Source organism: Drosophila serrata, unplaced genomic scaffold (genome assembly GCF_035046125.1).
Source record: "Drosophila serrata isolate PLE 108 unplaced genomic scaffold, ASM3504612v1 contig_184, whole genome shotgun sequence".
NCBI classification, from domain to species: Eukaryota; Metazoa; Arthropoda; class Insecta; order Diptera; family Drosophilidae; genus Drosophila; species Drosophila serrata.
Window position 1 is genome coordinate 3,864,176 of NW_028257082.1, and position 15,774 is coordinate 3,879,949.

At 44.0% G+C, this 15,774-nt stretch overlaps 1 protein-coding gene across 1 annotated transcript; it reads left to right on the top strand.

Moving 5' to 3' along the window:
* The first annotated feature begins 4,948 nt into the window (after window positions 1-4,948).
* Window positions 4,949-13,960, top strand: Np (serine protease notopleural). Its single transcript, XM_020958892.2, has 9 exons — window positions 4,949-5,174; window positions 9,248-9,405; window positions 9,473-10,032; window positions 10,102-11,105; window positions 11,430-11,870; window positions 12,843-13,020; window positions 13,082-13,234; window positions 13,296-13,567; window positions 13,629-13,960. Exons 1-9 carry the CDS (start codon window positions 4,967-4,969, stop codon window positions 13,790-13,792), a joined length of 3,138 nt encoding a protein of 1,045 aa, XP_020814551.2. The 5' UTR covers window positions 4,949-4,966; the 3' UTR covers window positions 13,793-13,960.
* The last annotated feature ends 1,814 nt before the right edge of the window (window positions 13,961-15,774 follow it).

Below are 15,774 nucleotides of genomic sequence, written 5' to 3' on the forward strand. Positions count from 1 at the left end.
CGCTGTCGGCTGCACGCATGCGCACATGTTGTCAGGCTCCGGGATAGAAGTGCACAGGTGGGAACGAGAGGGGGCGAAGCTCACCGGTACACTGAGGGAAATAATTATGAAAACTCTAACAGAAAGATTGTAACGGGAAGGGGAATTTAATAACAAGAATGGAAATGGAATGGGATATTAAAGATTAAATAAGTATAATCACTTTATAAATATGAAGTAATAATTACTTTTAAAATTTAATAAATAATAATAAAAAAATAATTTAAATAAACATATAAAGTTAAATAGAAACAATATAAAACTATTTAAAAGATTCCTCAAGGTTCTCGTAGAAAGAAAACCCTCTCCCATCTACAGAATGTCATGGTTATTTTCTCAGTGCAACAATTTCGCTTTGTGGTTCTTCAGCTCTGCCGGCGTCTCCAAATCTCAGTTAACGTCGACAGCGACTGCAGCTGTGGCAGAGACACCCGGCAGCGACCGAGGCAGAAGCAGCGACTTCGGACCGCTTCAGAGTTTTGCCCGGTGTGTGGATCTTTTGTGCGAGCGCTACTCCGCAGACGTGCGCAACTTGTCGCGCTCTTAACTTGGTCTTCTGCTGCTGCCACTGCCTGCCGCTTCTTCTCCTTCGTCTTCTGGCCAAGACAAGCGCGCGTGTGTGTGTGAGTGTGCTGGCGCAAGCGTGTGTTCGTCCGTGCGTGTGTGTCGTCGGTGAAATAATATAATTGGCCTGACCCAAAGTCCCGCGCGGCGGCAAGTTCAAGTGCGTCCAAAAGAAAAAGAAAAGAAAACCGAGGCGAGGAAGAGAATCTCGGGAAAGACCGGAGATTTTCCCAGTGCCAGCAATTATCCGGCTAACAGTGCTTTGTGTGATTTTTTTCTTCGCCATCGTCGTCTTCGGCAGCCTGGCCTAAAACAAAAGGTAGCAAGCGAAACGAGTGTCAAAAAACCAAAGAGCCAAAAGTGAAGAAACTCATAAAACAAAGCTCAGAACAGGCCCAGAAGTTGAGCAAGAGGAATCATAACAATCATAGTTAAGGGAAATGGCCCAAAGTAGTGAGGCCAAGAATAATATCCGAAAAAACAAGAGGAATAAATCAAAAAACATAATCATAATAAAAGAAAAGGTGCGTGTGCTAGTGCACTTTCTACCGCGTACAAGTCAATTAAGCGCCAACTCACAAATGCCCCCAAAAACAGAAACAGCCAGAGATACGAGTGCCGAGATACAGATACCATCTCACAGATACAGATACAAATGCGCAGCCGATAGATGCGCATAACTGCAACTAACTGCATCGGCAGCAACAGCAAACAGCATCGCCAGCAAAACAAGAGCAACAAGTTCAAGCGCCGCAAACACGGCCAAAGCTTAAAAACGAGTCCAAAGCAAAAGTCGATGCTGCTGCGGCTCCTGCTGTAAATTTTATTGAAATTCCTGTAAAATACAAGCCAGCCAGCCACGGCCACAAGAGCTGAGCAACGGCAGCCTCTCAGTACAAGTGTTTCAATTGCGACTGCCGCTTCTGCTGGTGCTGGTGCTGGTGCTTCTGCGGCTGCAGAACTCTTTGGCTTTCCACAGCTTCCTCCGCAGGCATCACCTCATCTTTATCCTCAGCCTCAGCCCCAGCCTCAGCCTCTCCTGCTCTCCTTCTGGCTGCTGCTGCACCTTGGCAAACGATTTTTGCTTTTCGGTTTAAAGAACTGGTCTGATCGTGGTTATGCCAATGCGCAGGCGAGGGTATATCGGGTTAGATGGAACACAAAACAAGTTGATGAAGGAGTGTGTTCAAGGAACTTGATAATACGTTAAGATTTGTTAATAATTTTAGCAAAATAAAATTTGATAGATAAACTTAAAGTTTTCGAGAACCAGGAACATTTATCTTAAAGAACTTGCACTTAATTAATTAATAGAGATAAGAACAGGACTCTTTACTTAAATCTTAGAGGGATTAGAGTATCTCTCCAGAACATGTAAAATGTAACGATCTGCTTAAAGGATATTCAAGATATGTAGATAGCTATTTTATCTTTTAAGTAACAAATTCCTTCTCGACAACCCTTCCTAAGTAGCTGAGTATCAGTTGGTCGAGTTAACAGCCGCCACACACGAGGTTCTTCCTTATTGTTAAAGGCCTGCCAGTCCGCCTGTCTTTGGTCTAAAACGCACTCGACAGGCGCGGCAAGTGGAGGAGTAGGAGGAAAAGGAGGTGGGATCTTGGAATGGGATGGCCCGTTTGGCTTGCGGCCACAGATGATCTGGCAGTAGGATGCCTCTTGCGTTATTTGCATTTCACGTTCACGTTTAGGTTTACGCTCTGGTTTATACAGGTTTCTCCTGGCAGGAAGATGATGATGATGATGGGATGATAGGCTGGCGACTCGGGCTGATTCTGCGTGGAGTGGCATGAAATGGTTGCCAGTAATTATTGTAATTTGCATTCGGCATTTGCAATTGAGAAATTGCCGTTGATGGTTGCAATGAACCTGCTGCAGCTGGTGGCAGTTGCCGAAACAATTAGCCGGCCCCCATCAAGTTTGTGCCCTGAGTCTTTCGTTTCGAGCCAAATCAAATTGGACCAGGGAACAGGTAGCCATCGAACCACTGGCCCGTGGCATCGTCCCGCATCCCCAGTAGACGACACGTTACGGGGGGGAAAATAATATAACAAAAAAAAGAAGAGAGGGAAAAAATGTAGATATACAAATAAATTTCTCCAAGCTCCGCTTTTGGTAAGCAGAAATGAAAGCAGCGTCAAGCGAGACGCACTTCTTATTTGATTACACTAGAAACGCGCTTAGTCCCCGATGTGTGTGTGTGTGTGTGTGTGGTTTCTTTCTTATGACAAACTACACCAGCTCCACGGCAAATGGCATAATTCTTTTGTTCAGCATTTGAAATTACAAGCTGCTCTTGTTGCTCTTGCCGCTGGCATTTCACTTTTCTTTTAGGTAAATACTAAAAGAAGCCACAAAGAAATTCGTTGGCTTTCGCTTTTTACCCAGGGCCACATACACATATGCTGGCGGCACATACCTGACAAAATGTATTTTTAATAACAAACAAAACAAATTGTAATTTCACTTTTAACGAGCCAACGGAATTGTCACTTGTATCGAGTGTGTGCGAGTGGCCGCAAAGCCGTGATCTCCGAGTGGAAATTACTTAATTGCCCATAAAGCCAGATGGAGGGAATGTCCCGGCGGGATTCTCGCTGGAAATCATGCAAATCATCCGCTGGCTGTGACCCAGATCCGGCCCCATCTCGCTTCTTCTTCCCAGGCGTGTATTCGCATTCGCATTCAGATTCTGGTTATCGCTCAGAAATTCATGTTAATTCGAGACACACACACACACAGAGATGCGGGAACGCCAACACAATTATACAGATATGGCCTGAACGTGACCCAAATACACAAATAGCTGGCCAACATATTTGAGGCTGCGAAAAGCCAAACAATTGTGAAACTGGACTTGAGATCGTGCTTGCTATCAGTTTAATTCCAACGCCTAATTGAGGTAATCTGAATGCATCTATTTTATGGCTTCCGTTCTCGATTCGGTGAGATGCGGATTTAGCATTCGGGCCTAATTAAAGCTGCGGTCGAAGTTCTCCCTCTCCCTCTCCGTCTCCGTCTCCTTCTCCAGCTCCTGTATCTCTCTACCTCTCTTCCCCACTCTCTTGGCCAAGTTCAACGACCGTATTACGCAACACACAATGAGAGTTACTCGCGGCTAATTTGTTCATTTCTCAACGCTGCAGAATCGTGACTGAAAGAAAGACCAAACCAAACAGAACAGAACAGAACGCTTGATCAATGGGTGTGTGTGTGTGTGTGTGTTGTCACCGCAAGATGCCTGCGGCATATGGCATAGCATACCCCTCCATAGTTATGGCCATATGTGAGATACGGAGGCGCATTGTCATCGGATCCCGGAGGAGGTCCAGTTAGCTCTAGCCAACTCATCATCGTCTTGTGGTTCGCTTTCTTTGATTGCTCCGGTTTATGTCATCATTTCTGTACATCTACCAAACGAACTTTCTTTGCCGATCGAACTCCGGCTCAATTAGGCGACTGTTGAACTCCCCTCTGATGAGAACTGGCCATGGGAATGGGAATCGGATTTGGATTGGACTTGGACTTGGGCATGGCTCAGGGGTAGGGGGATTTGCTTGAAGACCGGTGTTAAATGCATTTCCGAACAGTTATATAAACGCCTGGCTAGACAGATTATACAATCAGTTAAATGGTTCCCGTTCGGGTCGCTTTCTATGCGCACACACTACTTTTGCTTTCCATTTGGGGCATTTTAGGCATGACTAAACAAACCCATACCGCTCGTGCATATTACACATACGCCCTGGGTGCCTTGGTCGCCGCAAAATTTTAGCTTCGATCGGTTTCTGTTTCTGTCTCTCTCTCTGGGTTTGTTTTGTTTCATTTGGTTCCTCATTTTTGCATATGCAAGTCACCGGAGACAGACTTTCACCTACTTGAGTCAGCGGCTTTAGCGTATTGCCTCTACGCACTTGTTGCTTCCTCTGCCGCGCCCGCTTCTACTTTTTCCAGAGGCGTAGGCAAAAAATGTTAACAGAGGGGGGTTTAAATAATATAATATGTAAAGTTAAAGGAAGTTTTTTTTATAAGCAGATAATTAAGGAGCTTAGGTTAGAAGTTAGCTTCTTTTAATATTTGTTTATTTCAATCTAAATAAAGAACTCGTTACTTGATATGGAAAAGCACACTTTCTAGACTCTATTTATTATAATTTCTAATAATCTCTAAGGAGTTTAACCCCTCTAATTTCGCCACTGACTTTGGCCGTGCCCATGGGCTTGGTGTAGAAATCCCATATGTTTAGTGATCAATTTGAATAAGGTCGTAAAAACATTTCACATTTCGCATGACTCATCCGCCGAAGAAAACTAATAAGCTTGTGGTTTGTTTTATTTTTTTGCAGATGGGTGCACAACACACGGATACAGACACCTACACGTACACAGCAGCATCCTCCGAATCGAGAGCCAAGAGTAGAACGGCCACATCAAATACTCCATCAAGGATGCCACGTCCCAGCCTCGTCCTTAGCCTCGTCACAGTGGCCAGCCTGCTGCTGCTCACGATAGACGCCACTCCCGTCTTTGTGGACAATCCCAGCTTAGCACAGTGTAAGTGGTCACCCTTTCCGATTGAATCATCGTCCCCATCAAAAGCCATGGGTGTCAAGCAATTACCGCTCTCACTTACCTGGAATTACCCAGATGCAGATTCAGATACAGATACAGAGATACGGATGCGGCTTGGTTTCCCAAGAACTCCAGCACTTTCTCTCACGTAGACAATTAAAAGTTTCTTTTCGGGAAGGGGAGCATCCACAGTGATTACAATGGAAGGCAATCGCTTCGTCTGCCAGTCAAGTAAAAGAGATCCATCAGTCAGAAGCCAAAAATCTTGAGAAAACATAATAAGCACGTTCCAAAATAAGTTTCAAAATAATAATGTGAAGGGAAGACAGGCACACAATCCAGAGAAAAATGAATGAAATAATACAGAAATCAAATGAATGAAGTAATAATTCAGAGAAGTGATTCATAGAAGCTTTATTAAAGCTGAAATTCCACGAAATTTGTTTAATTTTAATCAATTAATTAGATGCCTCATTCAAAATGAAAGCAAAATCTATTACAGAACTGAAAAATTGATAAATTAGGAATGAAAAAGAGGCAGTGACGGTCACACTTTAAGTTGATAAAATAATTTGTTTATACAAAAGATTTGAAAAGGGGTGGGTTACTTCCTTCTTTTAAAAAATAATTCTAGAAATTTATTCGATTCCATTTCTAATTAAAAAACTGTTGGCTTTAACTTAATGCCAAGAAAATTATGGTTAACTATATCAGCTTCCTTCTCCACATCAAGCCACTTGAGCTGGTAGCACCAATAAACTTTATTGCCAAAAAGAACGACTTTAATACGGCCATAGAAAACAAAAGACTTAAGCGACGAACTCGCTCGTCGAGTGAGACCGAATTGAGAACAGCAAAGCCAAGGCAGAGCCAGAGCCAGAGCCAGAGCATTTCTAATGAAAGTAATCAAAATTAATGACAATAGAGACAGGCGTTGCCGGGAACGAAGATTAATTGGGTCACCGCCATTAAGAGTCAAATTTATACGCTATTAGCACTTCCTCCCAAGCGAATGGCCCCACACAGCTGCCAATTTGTCTGCCGAAAGACAACAAAGCGCAGCCTTTGAGTGGTCAGCCAGCACAATGAGGAGACGCCAGCGGGGTTAAGAGATGAAAATAAAACTACAAAACTTTCATATATAGATATGTGTATATATAGTATATAAACCGAGCAGCGCCGGCAAACGTCAGCGAGCAAAAGCAATTGAGGTCAGCCATCAAAGAATGTTGCCATAAAATAAGCAACCGCCGCCGCCAGTCAGGCCAGTCCAACTTGGACACCAGATCGGACAGGGAATCGGAATCGGAATCGTACTTGGGACGCGGACTCTTGGCAAGAAAGTGTGAGCATTTCATGTTTATGACTGGACCGCAGCGGCAACAAAGAAAATATAAATAATATGGATACAGAGGCGGGGCGGGCGGCTGCAGAAAGCGGAAAGTAAATTTGATGGCAAGTGAAAGGGAAATAAAGCCGTTTCTTCCAGCCCGGAGATCGAACCGAGGCATTCTTCGGTTCTTTGACCCACTTAAGCCGCCACTCACTCACCCGCAATTGGGCCACGAAAATGCGGTGCCGCATTCGCATGCCAAAAACGAATAAAAAAACACAGAACAAAGGAAAAACGAAACAAAAAACACGAATTTCCCGCAATTGCAATGCGGGTCCGAAGCTCTCTTCCGAGGCTTCGATTCGATTCTGGCCTGGCCTGGTCTTGACTTGACTTGGCTATTTGGTAGGCGAAGCGAGTGGCTAGCGAAACATATGCTAAGCTGTTGACCCAAAAAGCCACAAAAACGAAATGCAAACAGAAACAGAACCGCTGCCGGCTCAGCCACGATCTATGGAACGTGACCGTGTCTCTTGGTACTGAATCCCCCTTTTCGATGGATTTCATTTCGTTTCGTTTCGATTGATTCTTCTTCTTTTTTAACCCAAGTTCGTGCCTTGAGTCATCTGTTTTTTTTTGTTTTGGGAACTTAAATGCGCTGCCTGTCCAGCGAGCTCATGACAGAGTTTCGTGTTAATTGCATAAGAAATGTGCGACACTTTGCGGCCAAAGTTCAATAAACGCAAAACGCCAAAAAGGCTCTTGGCAATATTTATTTAAATACCTTAAAAAAGTGTGGGAATATTAGTTATAAATTGAAATTAAGTTAAATTCAAGATGATTAGGAATAGAAATATCTTGTGAAATTAATGCATTCCTTAAAACATTTACCCTAAGCTTAATATTTATGATATTTTTTTATTTATGGTGCGCCTATTTATTCTTCAAGACTTACCGAAAGGTTCACCATTTAAAATAAACAAGAAAGGAAACTTATATCGGGAAGCCTAAATGTATATTCTAATTGCAATTGAATTATAAAATTAAATAAGAAATCGATCATAAGTAAGTGTAAAAGATTCTAATTTCTCAAATCAATCGTTATTCAAATAAAACAACTTTGCTGAAAAGTCAAAATTTAAAAATCCCACAACTTGGCCAAAACTGCATTAATTTTAAAACGGAAAACGTTATTATGTTAGTTTCTATTGTGTTAATAATTCTGCATACTCAATTTAAACTTTAGAGAATTTAATTTTTCTATCAATTTTTGAAAATTTTAATGATGTAACCCCTTATAAAATTTTCAAAAAATTTAAAAATATTTTTTCCTTCAAAGATGGCTAGATTGATTCTGCTATCGACGCTGATCAAGAATATATATGATTTATAGGGTCGGAAATGAGTTCTTCACTGGGTTACAAGCTTCTGACTAAAATTATAATACTTTTCAGGGGTAGTCAAAGAACTATGCTTTCCTTCTAGGCACATATTTACCATCATCTAAAGTTAATGGCTTAGCAGAAAAGTTTAAAACAAAACAACCTTTCACACAAATAAATTAACTTTTGACACCACTATCATTGTTTTGAAATTTTATTGTGAGCCTAGATGAATATATAATTTTGTTGCTAAGATCCTCGTCTTTACCTCTTGACTATTTCCATTTATGAGGCACATTTCCAAAAAGAAAGCCACCTTCGAATTTCGCACCTTCAATAATAAGGCTTTCGAAAAAGGTATTTAAAGCATCCAAACGATGCCCTGCTTTGTTTCCTCTCCATTTAGCAGGCATGCAAAGTGCGTTATTTATGTGCGAGTATTTTGAGCGCTTAGCCCGAAATGCCTCCGTCGGCTTGTTAACTAAATTTATGGCCAAAAGGGGGAATCAGGACCTCCAACAGGGCTGGCTGACTTCGTCCCTGGCCGAAACAAAAAAGAGTTAAATAAACACACGAAACTCTTGGCCCCCGTGCTGGGGCCTGTGCAATTATATAAGTTCAAAGCTCGAGCTTGGATAATTCTCGGCTCGATTACACAATGTCGACAGCGTTCAACGATGATGATAATGATGATGATGATGATGATGATGATGACGACGACGATGACGATGCTGGCGGTTCTTTGGGGGCAGCGCGCAGAAAAGCAGAAATCATAAATAAATAACAATAATGCGGATGGGCTACTGTGTTGCCTCATCGGGCGGTCTTATATGCGATGATGATGACGCCCTTCAGCGATCTTGCGGCTTTTATGGGTTCTCCTCGTGTTTGGGCCGCGGCTTTTGGGTTCATGTTCATGTCTTGGTCTTTGTGGCTTGTTGCCACTTCATTTTCACTTGTGTTAACTGTTTGCCTAACGGTAAAGGCCGCGCTCAAATTGGCGTACAAATTCGAAGGCGTTAATCGGCCCGGCAAACGGAAATGGTGTGGAGCAGTCGATTCGAATCGGTGGATCCAGAATAGGAATAGGAATCATATGTGCCCCTCTATCATTCCCCAGTCGTTCTCATCATCATTATCATCATTACGGCTGTCTATTATACTTATATATTATGGTTGTATTTCTGGACAGAAGCTAAATAATAATAGTTTTTAGTGGTATATTAACTTTATACATTATAATATCTATTTTTGTGTTGTGTTTAATAATTAAATTGTGATGTTTAATGACTATTAATAGTATTTCTTGTTATTAATATAATTTTCTACTTATTTTGCAGTCCAATCTGGTCGAAATATCCGCCATCTGCCTTGCATTGTTCGAAAATCGGGACGCTCGGGAGTCTGTATGTTCGCCATTGACTGTATTAAACAGAATGGCACCCATTTGGGCACCTGCATCGATCGCTTCTACTTTGGCTCTTGCTGTGCCCTAAAGGTAAGTGATTTACACCCTTACAATCCTCCAGATTACTCTAATTTCTAAAATAAATTCCTACCCCCAGGAGGAAGCCTCACTCTTTGCGCCAGAGATCAATGATAATAGCATCGACCAGAACACCATCTCGCATTTTGCCCATGAATCCACTACACTGCCCACCAGTGCCCTCTTCAAGCTCACCACCGAGAGCAGTCTGTCCACCACCCACCATCAGAGCCCTCAGTCATCCACCAACGAGCTGCTCAAGAACGTCACCCAGTCGTACCTGAGTACCTCCTCCACCCGCCGCCCACCGTTGGCCCACACCACCCACAAGAACTCGCATTTTGTGGTGCGCACCACTCTCAAACCCAATGGAGCACCTGCTTCTCCTTCTTCTCCTGCTCCCTCGACGACTACGTCTTTACTGCCAACAGTTAAGCCACCGCGACGACGCACCACGACGGCCAAACCCGTGCTAACTACGGCTCCGGTGGTGCAGGAGCAGCGCATTGAAACCACCTCGGTGCCCACAAAGTTTGTGACCTTCCAAATAGTGGAGACCACAACGCCACCGGTGACAGAACCCACCCGTCAGCAGCAGGAGGCGACCACAACGGCAGCTCCTACCAGGCGACATACCAGGTAGAATTATACTTCTGTTTACTGATAACTAATTAATTAAAATGTAAATGTAATTTACTTTATTTCCAGACCCACGTCCAGCAGTTCAGCGGCCAGCAGGACGACCAGCAAACCCACAACAACTCCAAGCAGCCCTCCAACAACCACGACATCAACAACAACAACCCCGGCACCCACAACTCCAACACCCACCAAAGCTGCGGTGACCACCCCACGTCCCACACCACCATTGCGCACCACTACGCCCAAACCCCACAAAACCCATTCCAGCCGGAGACCGCCATCCAAGAAACCAGTTGGATCAACAACCACCACTTCCAGTGGATCGCAGTCCACGAGGAAACCAATTGACAGCCTGGCGAGCAGCAGCACTGTCACTTTGCATAACAACACAGCTACTACAGTGCCGGCTCGAAGGCCAGTGATCCAAACGAGCAGCAGTAGCAGCACCTCCTCCACCTCGACAACAAGCAGCACATCCTTCAAGGACGAGCTCAACAACAACCGGACAACCATTAAGGTGCCAGAACGCACCACTCAGGCGCCACGTCCCAAGCCCAAACCCACTGCGGAAATCGTAAAGGTGCCTGCTCTCCTGGCGGAGCCTACAAGCCAATCCACAACTGCCGTCGACACCAGTAGCAGCATCAGCAGTAGTAATCCTCCCAAGACCTCGCCCAGTAGCACCACTCCACTTTTGGTGACCAAGAAGAAGCCCAGCAGTACCACAGCAGGATCAACAACCACGACAACCACTCCGAAGCCTACGCGTCGAACCACAACCAAAGCTCCAACAACAACCACCCCCAAGCCCACAACAACAACTTCCCCAACAACTACTAAACCCAGCACAACAACTACAGTGAAGCCTCTTCTAACCACAGAGGCTCCTTTGAGTGTTCCTGAAACACCGGCCACCAAGAAACCCGGTTTGATTACCTGGACAGACGTCGAAGCTGAGCCAACAACAAATGCCAGCATTTCCAATGACTGGCAGCCTGCACCGCCTCCCAATTGGATGCCACTGGGCACCCCTGCACCTGAGACGGCCAATAAAACAGGAGCCACTACAGGTAAGTGCATACTCCGCCCAAGAAGGGTTTTTAAACCAGAAAGGAAGTTAACTTCGGGAAGCCTAAGACAATTTAGCAGCTATAGATCTAATCCTCCTTATCTACTTGCCAACTTTTAATTAAAATTAAAATAGCATAAAAGGGTATAATTAGAAAATATCAATTGCTTTTCGGTAAAGAAAAATCTAATACCTTTGGCTGGGCAAGAAGATAAATCTTGGGGAATCCTTTTCAGGTTTGCGTCATTCCAAATTCTCTTAGGGGATAATAACCACTTTGATATAGTTCTCCCTTAAAAACTATACTTACACTCTCTATTTACAGCCCCTCCCAGTGCCACCGACAAAGTGGTCATCTCGGTGGCCACCAGTGTCAGTGAGGTGGAGACTCACGGTACCGCCAAGCCGCACAAGACCACGAAGCCGCCAAGAGTAACAAGTACACCAAAACCACCAACAACAACAAGTACAACAACTACTACAACGACGACAAAGACGACAACCACAGTGAAAACCACCGAGGCTCCAGCAAGCAGCGTGGAATTGGCCTCATCTACATTATCCTCCGTGGAGCTGAGCAGCGAGGTGGCATCCAGCAGCAGCAGCAGCAGCAGCAGCAGTACCACCACCAGCAGCCCCGAAACCACATCTGCCGGTGAAACCACCGATTATAGCGGCGAAGAACCAAACACCACAACCATTGAGGCCACTGGCAGCACCACCGTGGCACCCGCCAATGCTCTGGAGGGCGTCGATTACAAGGAAGGTGAGTGATCGGGCCGAGGATCAGGAGGAGGAGTACCGGGGAAAACTTGTTTCCTGCGGGGAGAAATCTATTAATACACTCGCAGCTCACATGGGCTCACTTGGCCCCACTCAGCCTCACTTTGGCCATAAGACAAAGCCAGCTTGTGCGTGGCCATTAAATTCAATTTGAAGGCTAAACGCTGGCCTTGAGCCAGCATCGGGGCTGAAGACCAAGAAGCGGAGACATCTTCCGAGATGTTGTCCCGGGGCCAGCTCATAAATGGTTACACAGAGAGAAACTGTAAAGGGGAATTGCTTTAAATTCTATTTCAATTATTCTCAAAAGGGATAGATAACTAAAAACATAAATTATATTTATGGTTTTCAAGCCATTTCACTGGTAATTTTTCCCTGTGTAAGAACACTCCTAAGGTGAATCTTCTGCTAGACACAGTCCGCAACAATTTTTACAGCAATCATTTACAATAATGACTGCATCGTGTATGGGATCGCCTCGGTCATTGTGCCGCTTGGGTCACGTTGCTGGCTTGCTGGCCATCGTCTGCAGAGTCCAGCCGGCCAAGAAAAGGAGCCAATGCAATGCCCCAATCCCCTCCCGATCTCGAGTCCTCCTGTCCTGCCTGTCCGGGCAGCAGCCCGTTGACCGATTTGCGGCTGGCAAAAGCAATCTTGATGCACGAATCGAAACGAGTCGCGACGCGACTCTCGGCCGAGCCTGGTTCGGTTCGGGCCAAGTTGCCAACAACAAGTTGTGCTGGCCATAAAGTAGGCCGTTGACTGCCTGCCTTGCGGATGGCCAAAGTCAAGGACTGGGCCGTGGCCAAAGCACATTACATTTGGGGCTGCAGCCAAGATGACTGAGTGCCGTGGCGGAGTGATTAAAATGTTTAAGGCCCTGTCGGCCCATTACTTTAATTGTGACCCCCGACGCAGGCCTATTAACCAAGCTCTCGCTTTTTATCCTGTCCAGTCTGCGGTCGTCGCATGTTCCCCGAGCCCCGGATCGTTGGTGGAGCCAACGCCGCCTTCGGTCGCTGGCCCTGGCAGATCTCCCTGCGCCAGTGGCGCACCTCCACCTACCTGCACAAGTGCGGAGCTGCCCTGCTGAACGAGAACTGGGCGATCACGGCGGCCCATTGTGTGGACAAGTGAGTAATCGATGCCTCTTAATGCCAACCATCCCCCTTACGAGTGTGTCACTTCATCCAGCGTGCCGCCATCCGATCTGCTGCTGCGCCTGGGCGAGTACGACCTGGCCGAGGAGGAGGAGCCCTATGGTTATCAGGAGCGCCGCGTTCAGATCGTTGCCTCGCATCCCCAGTTTGACCCGCGCACCTTTGAATACGATCTGGCATTGCTTAGGTGAGAAGCTTAATCCTTTTTTGATCCTCAACACTTACTAAACCGCTTTCTTCCCAAACAGATTCTATGAGCCCGTCGTCTTCCAACCCAACATCATTCCCGTGTGTGTGCCGGACAACGACGAGAACTTCATCGGCCAGACGGCCTTTGTCACGGGTTGGGGCCGCCTGTACGAGGATGGACCACTGCCCAGCGTGCTCCAAGAGGTTGCCGTTCCAGTGATCAACAACACCATTTGTGAGTCCATGTACCGCTCTGCGGGTTACATTGAGCACATCCCACACATCTTCATCTGCGCCGGCTGGAAAAAGGGTGGCTATGACTCTTGCGAGGGTGAGTTATTGAGAGGTTACCCGTAATTACGAATATACTGAGTGTCATGTCTAATCTTTAGGTGACTCTGGTGGTCCCATGGTGCTGCAAAGGGAATCGGACAAGCGCTTCCATCTGGGTGGCGTCATCTCGTGGGGCATTGGGTGCGCGGAGGCCAACCAGCCCGGTGTGTATACACGCATCTCCGAGTTCCGGGATTGGATCAACCAGATACTGCAGTTCTAGACCGGATTCGGGGGCAGAGAGACCTCCTTAGCGAATGCCCAGCACCACCAACACCACCAACTCTATCCGCGGAATCCAACTGAGACTCGGACTCGTGCTCCGGTTATGGAGAGAGAGATCGATAGATCGGCGCATCGGCCATAACCCGAGCAACGATTCCAGTTGCTCCACCTCACCTGTCACCCTCTCAATACACTGCCCACTGACCCACAAACTGATAGCACTTCCATCGTCATAATCGTAATCTTAACCGTACTATAGCCTAACCCTACCACTAGTTAGTGAATGTGATTAACCAGCACACTAAGCGAACTAAGCGAAGCAGTCACAGCTCATGTAACGTATTGATCGATCGATTGGACCTAATTTATTCCCATTTGCTGTACATAATTTTCTAAATTATTGCATAACATTTACACTCTAGCTTTAGTCCTACTTTACACAATATTAATTTAAAGGGGATCCCCCCGCGATCAAGCGAGGGTCCTTCGGTAGGGCATTATCACATAAGTCGCTTCTCCTCGAATCGCAAATCAGGCGGCAGAAGCTATTGTAATTTTAATTTATAACATAATGTAATTATTTATTTATAGCAGCTCATGCACACGACAAAATTAATACAATTAAAATGTTTAAAACAAACAAACGTCGAGTTTTGTGTGTTGGTAGATTAAAGGGGAAATAAAGTGTTACATCTGTAACTATAAACTATATACCAACAATGGCTTACTATATCTAGTGCCTGTATTTATTTTAAGAGAGAAGAGTTGGATATTATTTTTTTAAATCTCTAGAACTGCAGAATACGCACTATAACTAATTTTATAAATGTCTCTTCTTCCATTAGGGAAGTCCCACTTTAAATCCACTGAAAGTAATAATTCTATTTTAGTTTTTAGGCTATAAAACATTAATGAAGTTAATTGTTGATGATCATTAATTTATTTTACTTAACGTAAAGTTCGTTATGTATATAAAAGTAGTTTGTATTTCACACAAATCTGACAACATTTTTTGGACGTTGAACGAAGAAGTGGTTTAGGTAAACTTACCTCCAACCTTTACTTTACACAGTATTTTGTCAATCTTCCAGCGGCCGCCATATAACTGTAATAATGTAAAGTTTAATCTCTGAAATACTTTCGTAAGTGTAAAGATACTCTACATCAATCTATACATTTCGTTAGACATTCTACATTTACATTTTACATAAATTTACTCTTCAAAATTATTTTCCTTCTGCTATAAATTTATAAACATACGTTGAAAGTAGAAACAAAGATTTAGATTATACAATAAAGACTTTTATTAAACGTCAATCATCAAACAGTTCTTCCTCTTATAGAAAATTAAAAATTTATATTAGTAAACTCCCAATCCCATAAAAAATAACTTTGGATCCCTTGTGAAAGCTCTACGATTTTTCGTATAGCAAATCTTAAATTCCCCATGCATGAGACAACACCGAACTTGGCAAAAGATATTCAAGCATTATTTGGCAGGTGCCATTGGGAGCTCACAAACTTAAAACTTTCTTTACCGGGAGACCGGGCACACGTCTAAAATAAATATAAAAATTTCCAATGTTTGTTTTGCTCACATAAAGATATAAAATATGCGGAACATGTAGACAGCGATTAACACGCATAGCCGGATGAAACTAAACTCGGTTGAATTTAATGCAAGAAAAATAAACAATAAAACTCTAGATATTTGTCTCCCTCTGCATAAGTCATCGGAGAACTAAAACTAAATAACAATTGGGAAATTTAGGTACTTAATTATAACTCTGGGGGTGTTCAATATATTTTTATTTACTCTAATCTGCACATTTTATTTGTAATAAATTTCTTGAAATTAATCATATAGTTATTATAAAATTAAGTTTATGATTGTCCTTAGAATTTTTATTACAATTTTGACAGGAAAATTTAACAAATAGGCTATATTGAATATCATAGTTTTTTAAAGCTAAGAATTTC

Excerpts from the sequence above, each read along its gene's own strand:
- Np (XM_020958892.2), top strand. The coding sequence starts at position 4,967 with ATGGGTGCACAACACACGGATACAGACACCTACACGTACACAGCAGCA. Across the intron at positions 9,406-9,472 it reads GCTCTTGCTGTGCCCTAAAG|GAGGAAGCCTCACTCTTTGC; the intron begins GTAAGTGATTTA and ends TCCTACCCCCAG. Across the intron at positions 13,021-13,081 it reads GCGGCCCATTGTGTGGACAA|CGTGCCGCCATCCGATCTGC; the intron begins GTGAGTAATCGA and ends CACTTCATCCAG.